The 15,859-nt window shown below is 35.4% G+C and overlaps 1 protein-coding gene across 4 annotated transcripts in view; it reads left to right on the top strand.

Moving 5' to 3' along the window:
- Positions 1-15,859, top strand: part of LOC142624631 (uncharacterized) — an 89,331-nt gene that overhangs the window by 20,204 nt on the left and 53,268 nt on the right. For all 4 annotated transcript variants that reach the window (XM_075798286.1, XM_075798287.1, XM_075798284.1 and 1 more), the window contains exons 9-30: positions 2,120-2,221; positions 2,359-2,559; positions 2,696-2,853; positions 3,053-3,211; positions 3,704-3,796; positions 3,974-4,325; positions 4,641-4,754; positions 5,954-6,049; positions 6,138-6,205; positions 6,536-6,656; positions 6,735-6,956; positions 7,075-7,302; positions 7,399-7,508; positions 7,629-7,725; positions 9,223-9,321; positions 9,418-9,555; positions 9,930-9,998; positions 13,394-13,882; positions 14,008-14,328; positions 14,719-14,850; positions 14,972-15,085; positions 15,531-15,715. In XM_075798286.1, coding sequence (XP_075654401.1) covers positions 2,120-2,221; positions 2,359-2,559; positions 2,696-2,853; positions 3,053-3,211; positions 3,704-3,796; positions 3,974-4,325; positions 4,641-4,754; positions 5,954-6,049; positions 6,138-6,205; positions 6,536-6,656; positions 6,735-6,956; positions 7,075-7,302; positions 7,399-7,508; positions 7,629-7,725; positions 9,223-9,321; positions 9,418-9,555; positions 9,930-9,998; positions 13,394-13,882; positions 14,008-14,328; positions 14,719-14,850; positions 14,972-15,085; positions 15,531-15,715 — 3,668 coding nt within the window. The remainder of the gene's footprint in view (positions 1-2,119; positions 2,222-2,358; positions 2,560-2,695; positions 2,854-3,052; positions 3,212-3,703; positions 3,797-3,973; positions 4,326-4,640; positions 4,755-5,953; positions 6,050-6,137; positions 6,206-6,535; positions 6,657-6,734; positions 6,957-7,074; positions 7,303-7,398; positions 7,509-7,628; positions 7,726-9,222; positions 9,322-9,417; positions 9,556-9,929; positions 9,999-13,393; positions 13,883-14,007; positions 14,329-14,718; positions 14,851-14,971; positions 15,086-15,530; positions 15,716-15,859) is intronic.

Genomic DNA, 15,859 nt, shown 5'->3' with positions numbered 1-15,859 from the left:
TACCCACTAGATGGGGTGAGGGAAGCCACTATTTATTTTTGTAAAATTTTTTTCCAAATTTTTGAAGGTAAAAGGTTTTGCAAATTTTTATAAAGGATTTTCAGTCAATTGAAAATATTTTACAACTTTGATCACACTTTAATTTTACCTGCAAACAAACACTTGAAAATATAAACAAATGGAAAAAGATACATTTTATGAGGACTTTGTTCCAATGGTTACTAGCCTCGGGGAAGTTATCTTTGTCAAACGTGATGGAGTTTATTGATTATTGTTCTTTTAAATCGTAGTTTGTATTTGCATCTAGTATACTACCTGCGTACTTGTTGTTTATTTTTCTCTAATAAAATTTTTACTTTTAAAGAAAAGATTAGTAACTTTTTTTTCTCTTTTAGCACACATAGATCAAATTCGGCCAAGGAGCTCTTACACTGGGGATGACGTAGGACAAATTATGGAAGATGTCTAGGTGTGTTTGTGATGGGCTTAATGTTAGGAGAACTTGTAGATCTAGGTTTAGAATTGTTTATGAAGGGGTTATGGGGTGTCTTAGGAATTAGAAGGCAATTTGATGAGTTTGGCTATTTGGTAGAAAAAGTATGTGGAGATTTAGGGTTTTGATAGGTAATAGAAAGGGGTTGATTTGGGGTTGTAAGGAAGAAGAAAAGAGAGGTTTTTATGGTGTTTTTGGGGCTGTTTGAATTGTACCCTAGAAGAAGAAAGTGAGAAAAGAACTCACAAAGGCCCTTGCCTCTATGTGAATACATTGAACACAATTTATATAAAGACTCTTTCTTGTACTAGTAGTATTAGGGCTCCTACTATACCAGGACTCCTAGTTTGACTAGTAAAGTAAAACCTAATAAAAGACTAACTTGGACCCAAAGAAAATTAAACCTAAGATATTTAGGATCTCCAAGAAGATTCTAAATTCAACGAAGGCTGTGTTTGGTTCGATGTAAAATGTTTTCCAAGTGTAAAATATTTTCAGGTGAAAATATTTTTCGGAAAAGAAAATATGTTTAGGTGTTTGGTGGTATTTTAAAAAATACTTTGGAAAATATTTTTTAGTGTTTGGTTGTGTTCTCGAAAATACCATAGAAAATACATTTTCTACTTGTTGCTCACATTTTCTCAGCATCCAAACAAATATATATCATCATTTCTCAGCAGAGTTACATAAAAGAAACAAAACTCAAAAAAAAAATTCATCATATCCAGTCAAGTTGAGAGAAGAAGGAAGAGAGAGAGGCGAGATCGTGCGATTTTCAGGCGACGGCGAGATCGCGCGATCTCAGGCGAAGGCGAGATCTCAGGCGAAGGCGAGATCTTGCGATCTTAGGCGAAGGCACAGCCCCGCGATCTCAGGCGGAGGCGAGATCGTGCGATTGGGGGCGACTGGGTTGGGGCGCGATTTCTCTACTCTCTCTTCTCTCTCTCTCTCTCTACTCTCCCTTCTCTCTCTCTCTCTCTCTCTACTCTCTCTCTCTCTTTGCGCGTCTGAGTCCGGAAATGGTTTGAAGTGAAAATAGGAACGGAAATGAATTTACGGTTGAAGAGGCTTAATTTTTCAGTCAACGGAAATGATTTTCCGTTTGACTTAGTTTTTCGGCCAAACCAAACACCCTTGGTGGTGGAAAATATTTTCCGAATTTTGTTTACACCCGAAACAAACGTAGCCTGAATTACGAAAAGAGTCATAATTTTTAGGAATTGTTGAAATTACAGATTTGCTCCTGAATATAAAATTGACCATAACTAATAAAATAAGAACCCAAATAAAGACCTGTTTTAACCCTGAAGACTCATACTTAGACCGTTAATAAAACCACATGAATTTTACTTCAATTGGCCCTTACATGTGGACCCCGTAAAGTAATTATTGAATAGGCGAATTTGCAAAGGAAATCTAGATGCTTCTCCATCCCATGAATGATGAATCACGATTTAGGATTACATTTTTGTGTGTAGTTAAGGAACTAAACTTTTGAAATTATTTTGTATTTTGTGTGTTGATGAAGGCTCTCTGGATGATCTTATTTCTTGTTATTTTTGGGTTAATGCATGACCAAAGTTAGTACCAAAGTATTTGCACTAATGCATATTATTCTTCTTACAGTCGTTGCAACTTGAGAGACTTGCTATGTATCATGATTCTGATAGGCTTCCTTGGGAAATAGACAAGAGATGGGAGGATCTCAGTCCAAAAGAGTGGATCGAGGTTTGTTGCCAGTTCTATCGAAGTACCAGCCCATGTACTTTAATAATTAACTGCATTTGCTTTTGGTAACATAGTAAAATCAGACATTTTGTGTTATTTTTTGTTCTGTTCACCTCTTTGGTTTGATGTTTAACTAGATATTTGAAGATGGTATAAATGAACCAGCTGCTGACCATGGAATGGTGTCTAAGTGGGCAATGAATCGTAACTATGTGGTGTCACCTATTAATGGAGTCCTAAAATATCATCGCCTTGGGAATCAAGAAAGAACTGATCCAGAGGTTCCGTTTGAGAAGGCTTCTCTTGTCCTAAGTGATGTCTCTTTAACAATTACAGAGGTTGTTTTCCTTCAATAGTTTTTGCTCAATTTTATAAGAGAAAATGGATTGCAAGTTTCTTCCTTTTGGTTACTTTCTTGGCATGCAAATGGAGTTCCTGAATCAACTTTTTAAGAATTTTTTTCCCCTTGCGTAGGCGCAATATCATGATTGGATTAGACTACTGGAGGTTGTGTCAAGATACAAGGCATATGTTGAAGTTTCTCACTTAAGACCTGTGGTGCCAGTTTCGGAGGGCCCTCATTTGTGGTGGCGGTATGCTGCTCAAGCTGGCCTTCAGCAGAAGAAATTGTGGTAATATATGTGTTATTCTGTCAATATCTGTTAAATCAATATTGAGAAAACTTATAGATAATAGAAAAATGTCCTATAATTTGGAAGATCTGGTTCATATTTTCACAGTTATTTTGGCTATGCCCTGTGTTTTGAAGTTTGCTCTTTGAAGAGTCACTTTTAAAGTTGAATCTGACTTTACACCTGCTTCTGAACTCAGTTACCGATTCTCATGGGACCGAATTCAGCATTTCTGTCATCTTCGTCGTCGTTATGTTCAGTTGTATGCTGTTTCACTGCAACATATGCCAAATGCTAACAGTGCAGAAATTAGAGAAATTGAGAAAGACCTTGATTCCAAAGTAATTCTTTTATGGAGGTACGCAAATTAGTGTTCCTTGGAACTTTTGAGGTTTTTTTTTTTTTTTTTAATCTTCTTTAGTTACCACTTAATTTTCTTTTACTCAAATGATCTTTTTTACTTTTTGATAAAAATTTGTTACCTAAACAGAGAAATAGTCTTTGAATTTGTTAGAATTATGGTTAAGTATTCACCAATTCCTGACCGCTTAAGCTTTTGTAATAATTGGTATTTTTTTTTTTATAAGTAACAATCGGTAATTTATCATGGTATCAAAGAAAGGGGTCCTAAGTTTGATCCCTATTTCCACTCTACCTCCCATTTAAAATGTCAAAAATCTCATGTGTTGGGCCCTAGTTATTAATGGGGAGTTTAGGCCCACACATGAGGGGAGTGTAGAATTATGGTTAAGTGATTAAATTCATCATTTCCTAATAATTTAAGATTTTGGGACAATAGGTAATTTATCAGAATTTGTCCTAATTTGTGATTAGTGCACGTATGATGTAGGTTACTTGCACACGCCAAGGTTGAATCTGTGAAATCTAAGGAAGCAGCTGAACAGAGGAGGCTTAAAAGGAGAAGCTGGTTTTCATTTAGATGGTTTGTGGGGACTCTTATCTTGCTACCTTTTCTTGGAAATAAATTATGTTTCCCTGCCTTTGTTTCTTTGGTTATTGTTCCTAATTTCTTGCTTATCTGTGGCTTCACTGAAACTTCTGCTTATAGCTTGTGTTTGTGTGTTCATCGGAATTTATTGTTGTTTCCTTTATATCTTAGGAATGCAGACGCTGAGGATGACTCTGTTGGGGATGCTTCTGAGGGATCACAGCTAACAGAGGAAAGACTAACTAAGGAGGAATGGCAGGCAATAAATAATTTACTGAGTCATCAGCCAGATGATGAGTTGACATCACATTCAGGAAAGGATATGCAGAATATGATTCAATTTTTGGTAACTGTATCAATTGGTCAGGCTGCTGCCAGGATCATCAATATAAATCAGACCGAGATTGTTTGTGGTAGATTTGAACAACTTCATGTGTCTACCAAGTTTAAGCATCGCAGTACTCACTGTGATGTGTTGTTGAGATTCTATGGATTATCGGCTCCTGAAGGTTCACTTGCGCAGGTTTGTTTCCTTACATTACAAGGTTTTGATGGAAGGACGTTATTAAGTTGAAAATGCAATATAAATGTTTTAGATTGTGATGGAATTTTGAAAAATTTGAGTGAGTTCCAGAATAGATTTCTGTTTGTAAATTTAACAAATGAACTAATTTTGAATAATTTGTTTTCCAAATTTATTGTACTTTACTACATTTTCTAATTTTATTAGGTGGGTGTTTATTCTTATGTTTGTTGGAGATACAGTTGATGCTCTATTTTCAATTTATGAATTGCGCTGTAGTACTATTTGTAATTGTTTTTGTCATTTATTATGCAGAGTGTCTGTAATGAGCAGAAAGTGAATGCATTAGCTGCTAGTTTTGTACACTCACCAGTTGGGGAGAATGTTGATTGGAGGCTTTCAGCTAAAATTTCTCCCTGCCACGTTACGGTAATTTCTTAGTTGTAGTTGTGGACAGAGGGACTGAGAGTGATGTGTGCTTTCAACAACATACATATAAAAGTCGTTACTTACTCTGCTTAAGATGCCTTTTTGATACCCCCTACTTTGTGTTTTCAACTTTAAGAATATGCTTAGTATTGGGTCTCACTCCAGAAAATTACTATATTAGATTCATTATGAATTGCACTTGCAAAAGAGCTTTTTCCTGACTAAATCCACAAAGATGGAAAGCCATCCACATTTTCTCTAACCTTTCTAATTGTTTCCATTTAGTTTGATGGTACCATAGTTGGGTAGCCAAAAGTTAATTTTCCTTGCCTGCTGTATATATGATTGATGTTGTATCTCTCTATCTTCTTCTGTAGATTGCTTATTAAAATTTTAATAAGTGATTAAATAATTTCCTATAAGGTTAAGCTTTTGGGACTAGGTAATTTATTTTGATATCAGAGTAGGCGATCTTAAGTTCGAACATTGTCTCCACTTTACCCCTATTTAAAAGTTAAAAATTTTCATGTGTTAGGTTCCACTTATTAAGATAGTCTTAAGCCCGCATGTGAGTGGAAGTGTGAATAATAGTTAAGTGATTAAATTCATAATTTCCTATTAGTTTAATCTTTTGGGACTAGTGGTAATCACTACTCATAGTCTTTTAAGGTGCTTTTTTTTTGGATAGGTAATAAAGATTTATTGATATAAAAAAAGTCACCTAAGTATGCAAAAAGTATATTGGGGTAAACAATAAGTTACAAAAATACATGAATCTAGTAAATCAACAACAGAAGTGAAAGCAAGACTCTTCAGAGCTGACAGCCAGTACAATAAAGTTCTTAAAAAGAATAACTTGAGATCCGGCATAGTTCCCTCTGTATCTTCAAAAGTCCTGTTATTTCTTTCCATCCAAATGCGCCACCTCAAACAATGGTAGATAATTATCCAAATGCAACCATTCCAATGACAATGAAATCAACCTTGCCAGCATTCAAATAAATTCAACAACAGATTTTGGCATTGCCCAATGTACTCCAAACAAACCCAAAACCATGGACCACAGATCTGAAGCAATAGGGCAATGCAGCAATAATATGTGTGTGAACTACTTGTACAGTTTTCTCCTCCTCCTGTCCTCCCCCCACCATTTTGCTGCCCCCATTATATGAAGCTTCCTAAATCCTTGTGTTTTGCAGCTTTTGATGGAAAGTTGTGATCGCTTTCTAGAGTTTCTGAAGAGAAGTAATGCAGTTAGTCCTACTGTTGCTTGGGAAACTGCAACTGTTTTGCAGGTAATAATGTTAATATGTATGTCAAAATATTTTATATGGCACTGAATTTTTGTCGAACTAATCTTCTATTATTCAATGCCAAGTGCAGATGAAGATTGAGAAAGTGACTCGTAGAGCACAGGAGCAATTTCATATGGTTTTAGAAGAACAGAGCAGGTTAACACATGTTCTCAATTTTCTTTCTTTATGTTTTTTGTGTTCATTTATTTGGTTATTTAATTCTTGCACACATCAATCATTTGAACTTACATTCTTAAATTTTTTTTTTATGTGATTTGTTTTATCAGTAGTTATACACTCAATTTAACTTGACTAAGCCCTAACTCCAACTAATTGTTGTCGGATACGTGTCTCCTTTCTACCCTTTCGAAGTCTATATTCTGTGTCACCTTTCAGTTTATCATGTCATTTTATTGGTGTGCTTTATTTCTCTCTTACGGAATAATTATCCATTCGTTCCATTTCTATTTCTGATTGGTGTTTCAGGTTTGCTCTTGACATTGATTTTGATGCCCCTAAAGTTAGAATTCCTATCAAAACTTGTGGCTCCTCCACATGTGATAGTAATTTTCTTTTGGATTTTGGTCATTTCACTTTGCACACCATGGTATGTAACTTGAATTATCAATTTTATGATTGCTGTATGTGTGTTTGGTTTGGCTGAAATGATCAGTCATTATTGCAGGAATGTCAGTCGGATGACCAGAGGCAGAATCTATATTCTCGTTTTTTAATATCTGGGAGAGATATTACTGCTTTCTTTACAGATTCTAGTTCTAACTGTCAGAACTGCGCTTTGGATGCACAAAATTACAATAGTCAGCAAATGGTATCTTCTATGACCGAAAAAGTTGAGAATTTCTGTTCTCTTGTTGATAGGTGTGGAATGGTAGTACTTGTTGACCAGGTTTGTTTTTTCTCTGATGATCACATAATTTGTTTATGCTGCTTGATACATGTGTTACTTTGGTTTTTTTCAGTGATGAAATTTATGCTAATTGCACTTGTGCACCTGTTTATTGAAGATCAAAGTACCTCATCCAAGGTACCCATCAACGTGCATTTCTATTCAAGTGCCAAACCTTGGCATTCACTTTTCACCAGCAAGGTATAGCAGACTCATGGAATTGTTAAACATAGTATACGGTACAGTGGAAGCCCGTGGTCAGTCTACTGTCGATTGTTTCCAAGCAGAACTTGCTCCTTGGAGTCCTGCAGATATTGCTAATGATGCTAGAATCCTATTCTGGAAGGTGTGTTCTTAATTCCAAGGGAAATAAGCTAGCTGGATGTTCACTGTACTTATGTATCTAATTTTAATCTTTCCTAATATGAATTTCTTATTTCAGGGGATTGGAAATTCTGTGGCTACTTGGCAGCCATGTTTCCTTGTGTTGTCAGGTTTATATCTCTATGTCTTGGAGTCAGAAAAGTCCCTGAGCTACCAGCGATGCACAAGGTTTTCCTTTTCCTCTTCTCCTTCCTTGTATTTCTTGGATATTTAATCTTCTAGGCTCTCAATGATTTAATAATCACAATATTTAGGTTCTTTTATACTCAAATTATTTGGATATTGCAGTATGGCTGGCAGACAAGTGCATGAGGTTCCTCCAGCAAGTATTGGTGGTTCTTTTTTTTGTCTTGCTGTGAGTTTCAGGGGGATGGACATTCAGAAGGCAAGTTTAGTTCTTTAAAAGTAATATATTGTTTTGTGGTTTGTTGTTTCTTTCATGTGAATTACAATAATTATTGCCTTTCAGTAGATTTTATTTCGTAGTCTAAGAGGTGGTTGTGTTTAATTCTTCCCATGTCAATTAAGGAAGTTATAGAAAGTATGATTCCAAATAAAATAAAGTGCAGAAAAGAGTGCATGTGGCTGATCTTGACTAATCTATTGAGGATTCATAGCTTACCCCCAATAACTTTGGACGTAGCCTTGGTTGTTGTTGTTGTTGATGTACATGCCTTACTACTAAAACTAACAGTATGCTCCGTTTCAATTGGTAATTACACACACATACACCTTTGCATATTCAAATGTTTTTTTTCCCTAATATATATAGAAATGAAATTTATTGAAAAGAAAGGACTACTTCATGCAAAAGGATGAACTAGCCAAAAGAAATATGTACAAACAAGAAGAAAAAGAAATTATGTACAGGAGAAAAGAGCGTCTATGAACATTGGAATGGAATCACTAGAAGTGAGTCCCCAAGCATGAGATTAATCAAATAGAGTGCCCACAAACAATGCAATGAACTGGTCCCCTGAATGCTTCAAATCCTTAATCACACGATTATTGCACTCCCTCCAAATAACCCACATCACACATAGTGGTACCATGTTCCAAATATTTTATGAATGCTTCCCAACCAATTGCTCCATCCAGTCAAAAGATCAAGCACTCTCTTAGGTTAGATCCAAGAGACTCCAAAAGATCTAAAAACAAAACTCCATAACCGGGAGGTTTCCTCACAATGAATCAAGAGATGGTCAACATCCTCCCTGTTACACTGGCACATGCGACACCAATATGCTATTATAAAACCTCTTCTTCTAAGATTATCAACTTTGGGAATCTTCTCACCTGGTCCAAACAAAGAAGGAAACCCTTTATGGGGCTTTCACCCCCAAACTCCTTTCCAATAGAAAATGACAAAAAGATTGCCTCAGAGCATTATAAAAAGGGCGAATATCAAAATCTCCGTTCTTCTTCAACATCCACCTCACTCAATCTCCATCCTCATTAAGAGGAATATGAGACTGCAGCTGATGAAGAAAAGCCCCTATCAACTCCAGCTGACAATATATTCTTAGCAAATGTTTGTTTTTCATTTCTCAATATTCACTAAACTTTTCCATTTTAGTAGCATTGAATTTTGTGGAGGCCAACAGTTGATGCTGATTTTGGTTAATTTGACTTAATGGGAGATTACAATTATGTAGTTTTTGCTTCTGAGGGATATTTACTTTATCTGGAAAGTTAATGTTAGCAATTTTTCAATATGCAATGTCCTGAAATTTTTGCATGCTTTCTTACGTTGTGTGGTGAAATGCTTAATGTGTTGGGGGAGAAAACATATCATTATATCTACTATTTGCTTTATTTGTGTGCATGGAATTTGTTTTCTTCTATGCATAAGGAAAACTTATGTTAACTATATATTTTCCAGGCTTTAGAATCTTCTAGTACATTGATTTTAGAGTTTCGTGATGAGGAGGAAAAGACCACTTGGTTGAAAGGACTTATACTGGCCACATATCAAGCATCTGTATGGTCTAAATCTTTTTTTAAATTAATCTTTGAATTATTCATCTTCTTGTCTCTTATTACTAGAAAAGTTAATTTGTATATATGCTGCATATAGGCACCTCCATCAGTAGATTTACTCGGAGAAAATGATCGTGAAGCTGAGTTTGGTGAACCTCAAACCACAAATTTGAAAACAGCTGACCTTGTCATTAATGGGGCATTGTTGGAAACAAAGTTATTTATATATGGAAAGGTCAGATGGGGTGCATTTATTTATAATGTTACAGATTTAAAAGTTGTCTTGTCATTAGTAACTTTAGGAGATCCGCCTTTGCTTGTGCTTAGTGTCATATATTTTGTTCACAGCTAGTCCTTAGCCCAGTAAATGGAGGGTTGCAGTAGCTTGACAACCAACATAAAATTTAGTCATTTTATTATTAATTACTCCACTACAAATACTTGTTGGGGTGCCCCCTACTTGCCAACCTTGACTAATTTATTGAGGATCTATAACCGAGTCCAAAAAATTTGGGACTAAGGCTTTGTTGTTGTTACTTATTTTTCCTAATTCTTTTTGTTTCTAAGGCTTACTGATTGTGCAATTTGGTTTTTAATATAATCATCCAGATTGGAGATGACGTTGATGAGAAACTTGACGAGTCTCTAATTCTTGAGGTTCTTGCTGGTGGGGGAAAGGTTTGTATAAGCTACTTTGTTTTCTATTATGGTACCTTCCGTTTCTGGTTGTGAATTTTAATTGAAGTAAAATGTAGCTCCTCACTTATGTAAAATAATTTGGCTGAAGTGACCGGTGAAAAATAAGTCCCTTTTGGTTTCTGTTCGAATTATGATTAAATTTACCATTTCCTAATAGTTTAAGTTTTGGGACAATCTGTAATTTAACATGGTATCAAAGCCGAGAGATCCTGAGTTCCATCTCTCTCTCCACTCTTCCTCCTATTTAAAAACATTAAAAGTCCCATGTGTGGCGCCCCATTTATTAAGGGAGATTTTAGGCCCACACATTTTGGGGCGTTTTAGAATTATGATTAAATGATTAAATTCATCATTTCCTATCAGCTTAAGCTTTTGGGACAAACGGCAATTTAATAGTTTTCAAGAAGAGTAAATACGCTGAACTGGATCCAGGAAAACTCCCATTGTTATTGTGTCTATTTTAAATATATTGTAGTTTGAGTGCTCCCCTGTTTCTAAGCTCTGCATTTTAATCTTTATGAAGAGAGCAGCAATCATATTTAATTAGTATATTCTATTGTTTAACTGAATATGTATTATCCTGCTTTAAAAAATGGTGGAAGTCATACTAGACAATAGTGACATTGTTTTGCAAGCTAAGCTGGCAAGCACGAATGTGGCAAAAACCTTGATGTGTTGGAGTACCGACATGCTGTTGGCCATATATAATACATGTGGCCGATCCTAACTAAGCTATATATTAGAATTAGGGCTTGTTGTTGTTGTTGATAAATTATGTATTGATTTTTGACATGGTCACAACACGGCAGGAACACAGTCGGGACACTTAGATAACTAGAATTGAAAAAAGAAAAGAAAAAAAGAAAATCACCTAGTTTATCAGATCTCTCACTCCATCACTTGATCAAGTATGTGGAACTCTCCCATTTCATATCAGCGCATTAATCGGCCACTGCTTATTGCTTCTTGGCAATTGTCTCTCTCGGCCAGCTTTGGTGATGTTTTGCTCTCCTGGATGGGTATGGCTGCAAAGAGCTCATCCCATTTTCAGTTCTTTCACCCAGTTTTGAGTGTCTGTATGTTTACTGGTATGGTATCTACTATCTACTGTTACTGAAAGTTTCAAAAAAATCAGGAAACAGTAGTTGAATTGGAAAAGAGTATATTTACCTTTCTAATAATTGCAGAGAAGGGATGGGCACTGTTGCAGTTAGAACAAATATTGAAACGAGGGAGTGAAATTTATTTTCCTGGTTTGTGTTTACTGTTTAGTTCCGACGAACTTTGTCTCTATCTCTGTATCAAGCCTTCTGAACGTACTTTAAGTTTTAACCGGTTAGTTTTTTTTATTTTATTTATTGGGAGGCTATTAAACGGTGTTTTAGTGTTGCTAAAACAATATAATGTTTCGCTTTTTAATTGTAAGCGTGGCAGATTTTTAGCTGGGCTTTTTTTCCTACGTGGCAGAATAGCCTTAATTGTAGGGCAAGACTTCTTCTTTTATATGTAGTATCAGAATTGATAAATTAACACTTATCAAAAAAAAAAAAAGATTTGACAAATTAACCATGTACAAGTTTTTGTCTTATTATAACTTAAACAAAATAAAAGTTTATTAAGAAAAGGAATTCGTGATAATTGTATCAATATACTTTTTTATTATCAATTATTACTTTTAAATTAATTATAGGTATATTTCAAACATTTAAGTTAAGAAGTCCCTTACCCATTATCTTTCCTTAGAAAGGTGTTTGGAAGGTTAAGGCTCCTCGGCGTGTTTCTTTCTTTGTATGGACTGTTGTATGGGATAAGATCCTTACAAGTGACAATTTGAGGGGTAGAGAGATGAATTTTGTTGACTGGTGCATTATGTGTCGTTGTAATAGGGAGACGGTGGATCATTTGCTACTTCATTGTGGTAAGGCTTACCGGTTGTGGATTTTGGTTTTTAGATCTTTTGGGATTTCATGGGTCTTGCTGAGATCGGTTGTGGGTACTCTCTTTGGTTGGTGGAATTGGCCTGGAAAGCATTTGTCTAGTATTTGGAATTTAGCCCCGTTGTACTTAATGTGTTGTCTTTGGAGGGAACGAAGTTGGAGGACATTTGAGGACATGGAAAGTTTTGACGATCAGCTATTGGCTTCTTTTAGTGGCTCACTTTTTGACTGGTCTAGGGCTTGGGGACTCACCACTAGTGATTCTCTCCCTATGTTCCTTAGCTCTCTCCTTTATAATTAGTATCTTTTCTTTCTTTTTTTTAATCTTCTCTCTCTGTAATTTTTTCTTTGCCTTATGTTTTTCTGCATAAGGTAGTGTTTTTGAATATACATTTTTATTACTTATTAAAAAAAAAAAAAAAAAAAAACTTCAAACATTTTTATGGTTTTACTTATTTCTTAAACTTAATATAATAAACATAAAATATGGTTAAAATATAGAAAATATACCCAAAATATATTAATTACTTAATTAGTTTCCATATCCCTGCCTTGCTGTGTTCTAGTTTTTCAAGAAATGCCATGTTGCCGTGTCCCGTATCTTGTCATGTCCGTATCGGTGCTTCCTTGAAGCTAAGTAACAATAATGAAAAAAGAACAGTAAAGCCCCATACTATATGGAAGTTTAATAGGAAAAGAGGGACTTGATTCCTCAAACACAAGCTTCCCTCTTTGAACTCAAGCTATCCTTGTATGATGGATGCACGTATTCTTACTTCGGGACATGCACAATATTGAATATCACAATTTTTTTCAAATTAATTTGTCTCTGCCTCAGTGCACTGGCTATGACATGTTTTTGGAGAGAGTTCTCTTTTTAATGGGATTGAGTTTGGGCTCCCCGTCATAGACTTGCCCTGTCATCATAGGGAATAACCAATCAGTTTTTGCTCGATTGTTTTGTGTTGTATGAGAATATGCAAAATCCTTTGTTGGTATTTTTGTTTTGAGGTTTTATCTGTACTTTCAGCACGTGCATTCACAGAAATTAGCTTATGCATTGGGTGTATGTAACCCCCCTTTCATAAATATGTGGACTCAAATTTGCGGGATCCATATTCTTGGATCCCACTTCTATGTGAAAGAGAGGTTACACTCACATGTTACATGAGATACCACCTATTTCTTGCTAGTCTCCGTTTAGATAGCTCTGAAAACATATGTTAGCTGTATATGTGATGTCTACAACTGGATTTTCTATGTTGCTTATCATTTTGCTATTCCTCTGTAGCAAAGTTTCTTGCTTCTTCAATCAAATATCTGCAGCTGGTCTGTAGCAAAGTTTCTTACTTCTTCAATCAAATATCTGCAGCTGGATCTTCATTCATTCTTCATGTGTAGTTTTTCCATTAAACATTTGGCCATTTTGTTTTATAGGTTCACATAATTCGTCGGGAAGGTGACTTAAGAGTCAAGATGAAGCTGCACTCCTTAAAGATCATAGATGAGCTTCAAGGTCGTCTCTCTTTGAGCCCACAGTATTTAGCTTGCTCTGTGCAGAAGAATGAGAAATCATCTGCTTCCCCTGGCATATTTGATCCTCATGCGAAGGAGATGTCTATTGTGCTTCCTGAGGACGATGATATTTTCAAGGATGCTTTGCCAGAGTTTATGTCTTTATCAGATACAGGTATTTATTCGCAAATAATGGATATGGCTCATTGTGGAGTGATGGGGGACATCAGTGACCCTTCTGGGTTTGAGTCTTCTAAAGACTTTTCTCATGAAAAAGATCTGGGAAAAGGAAAGGGCACTTTTGGCGAGATCTTTTACGAGGCAGAAGGCAGTGATAATTCAGATTTTGTATCTGTTACCTTCTCTACAAGGAGCTCTGTTTCACCTGATTATGATGGTGTAGATACACAGGTACTTACGATGAGCATCTTGGACGTTGAGTCTACATGTATCAACATTGGTTTGCTTTTTGTTTTTTTATTGATAAAATCAATATTGGTTTGCTATGCTAATATTTTCAATTGAAAAATTTTCAGATGAGTATTCGCATGTCCAAACTAGAATTCTTTTGCAACAGACCCACTCTTGTTGCTTTAATTGGTTTTGGCTTGGATATAAGCTCTGTGAGTTATGCAGCAAGTAGTACAGACATGACAAAAACATCAGAAGATAAACCTTTGATGAACAAAGAGAAGACTGAAGATAGTGGCCATGTTAAAGGGCTGCTGGGTTTCGGTAAAGGTCGTGTAGTATTTTTCTTAGGCATGAATGTTGACAGTGTTGCTGTGTATCTTAACAAGGAGGACGGTTCCCAGCTTGCCATGTTTGTGCAAGAAAGTTTCCTGTTGGATATTAAGGTGATGCAAATCTTGTTATTAGCAACTTCTTTCAGCCTTTAACTTATTCTGTTTCAATATTGTTAACATGAATTGCCAATGAGCAATAGCTCAACTGGCACATCCTTCCTTGTAAGTGCTTGGTAGAGGGTGGGTTCAAGACCCATCAGGTGTGTGTAGCTTGCCAATAAGAAAGAATTGTTACATGAATTATTTTTGTGAGTTTTATTACTATTTGATGTTAATATGGGTATGGCCCCACTGATTTTTCTTCCTATTCTTACATTTTTTATCCATTACTGAATTAAAATTTCATATATTGTTCAAGGTTAGATTTTTTTAGATCTCTGTTATCTTTTATATTTTATTCTTCTGACATGAGTAATTTGTTTTTGGTTTTTTTTTTTAAAGGTCCACCCAAGTTCTCTTAACATTGAAGGCACATTAGGAAATCTTAGACTCCGTGATATGTCTCTTGGAACAGATAATTGTTGGGGTTGGCTTTGTGATATACGTAATCCAGGAGTTGAATCTCTTATTAAGGTACATTATCCTCTCTTTGATGAGAAACTAATGCATTGCAGGTTTCTTTTTGTTTTCTTCTTTTATATTTATATTCCTTTTAATTGTGTTGGACACTTATTCTTTTCACATTCTTTTCTAGTTCCAATTCAAATCTTATTGTGCTGAAGATGATGATTATGAAGGATATGATTACAGCTTGAGTGGTCGACTTTCTGCTGTTCGCATTGTGTTTCTCTATAGGTTTGTTCAGGAGGTAGGTTTCAAAACTACTTGTGATTATTTGAGTTGAGTTAGCATGGTTTTTGATAAATTACCACTAGTCTTAAAAGCTTAAAACTACACCTCAATAAGTGGGGCCCAACACATGGTATTTTTAACTAATAAATGAGAGGTTGAGTGGAGATAAGTTTCAAACTTAGAACCACTTGTTATGATACATGATAAGTTACCACTACTCCCAAAAGTTCAAGCTGATTGGCAAGCATGAATTTTATCACTTAACCAATATTCTAACAATTTTATTATAATTTACATGTTAAGCTGTGTTAACCATTCTTGAACTTGTTTAATTTATATATGTTTAATTTTCTCGGGTTCTTTTAAGTAATTATGCAAGAATTTTCCTTAATCTTCATTTTTTCTTTGATATTTTGTGTTTTAACTGTATGAAAAATTTAATGAACACATGCTTTCTGCAGATAACAGCGTACTTTATGGAACTTGCCACCCCACACACTGAAGAAGCAATTAAGCTTGCTGATAAAGTTGGTGACTTTGAGTGGTTGATTCAGAAATATGAGATAGATGGAGCTGCTTCTCTAAAGCTGGACCTTTCACTTGACACTCCAATAATCATAATTCCTAGAAATTCAAAGAGCAAAGAGTTCGTAGATTTGCCCATTACATCTTATTATATAATGCTGATTTGATTGAGTTCTAGGTACTTTTTTGGATGACTTATTTGGAACCTGGGAATCTCAGAGGGAAGGGTATTTATTACAATAGTATACTCATTCCAAAGTTATGT

The sequence above is a fragment of the Castanea sativa genome, chromosome 2 (genome assembly GCF_040712315.1).
Source record: "Castanea sativa cultivar Marrone di Chiusa Pesio chromosome 2, ASM4071231v1".
Lineage (NCBI taxonomy): Eukaryota > Viridiplantae > Streptophyta > Magnoliopsida > Fagales > Fagaceae > Castanea > Castanea sativa.
Note: the sequence above shows the minus strand (reverse complement) of the source record. Positions and strands in the feature narration are given on the sequence as shown.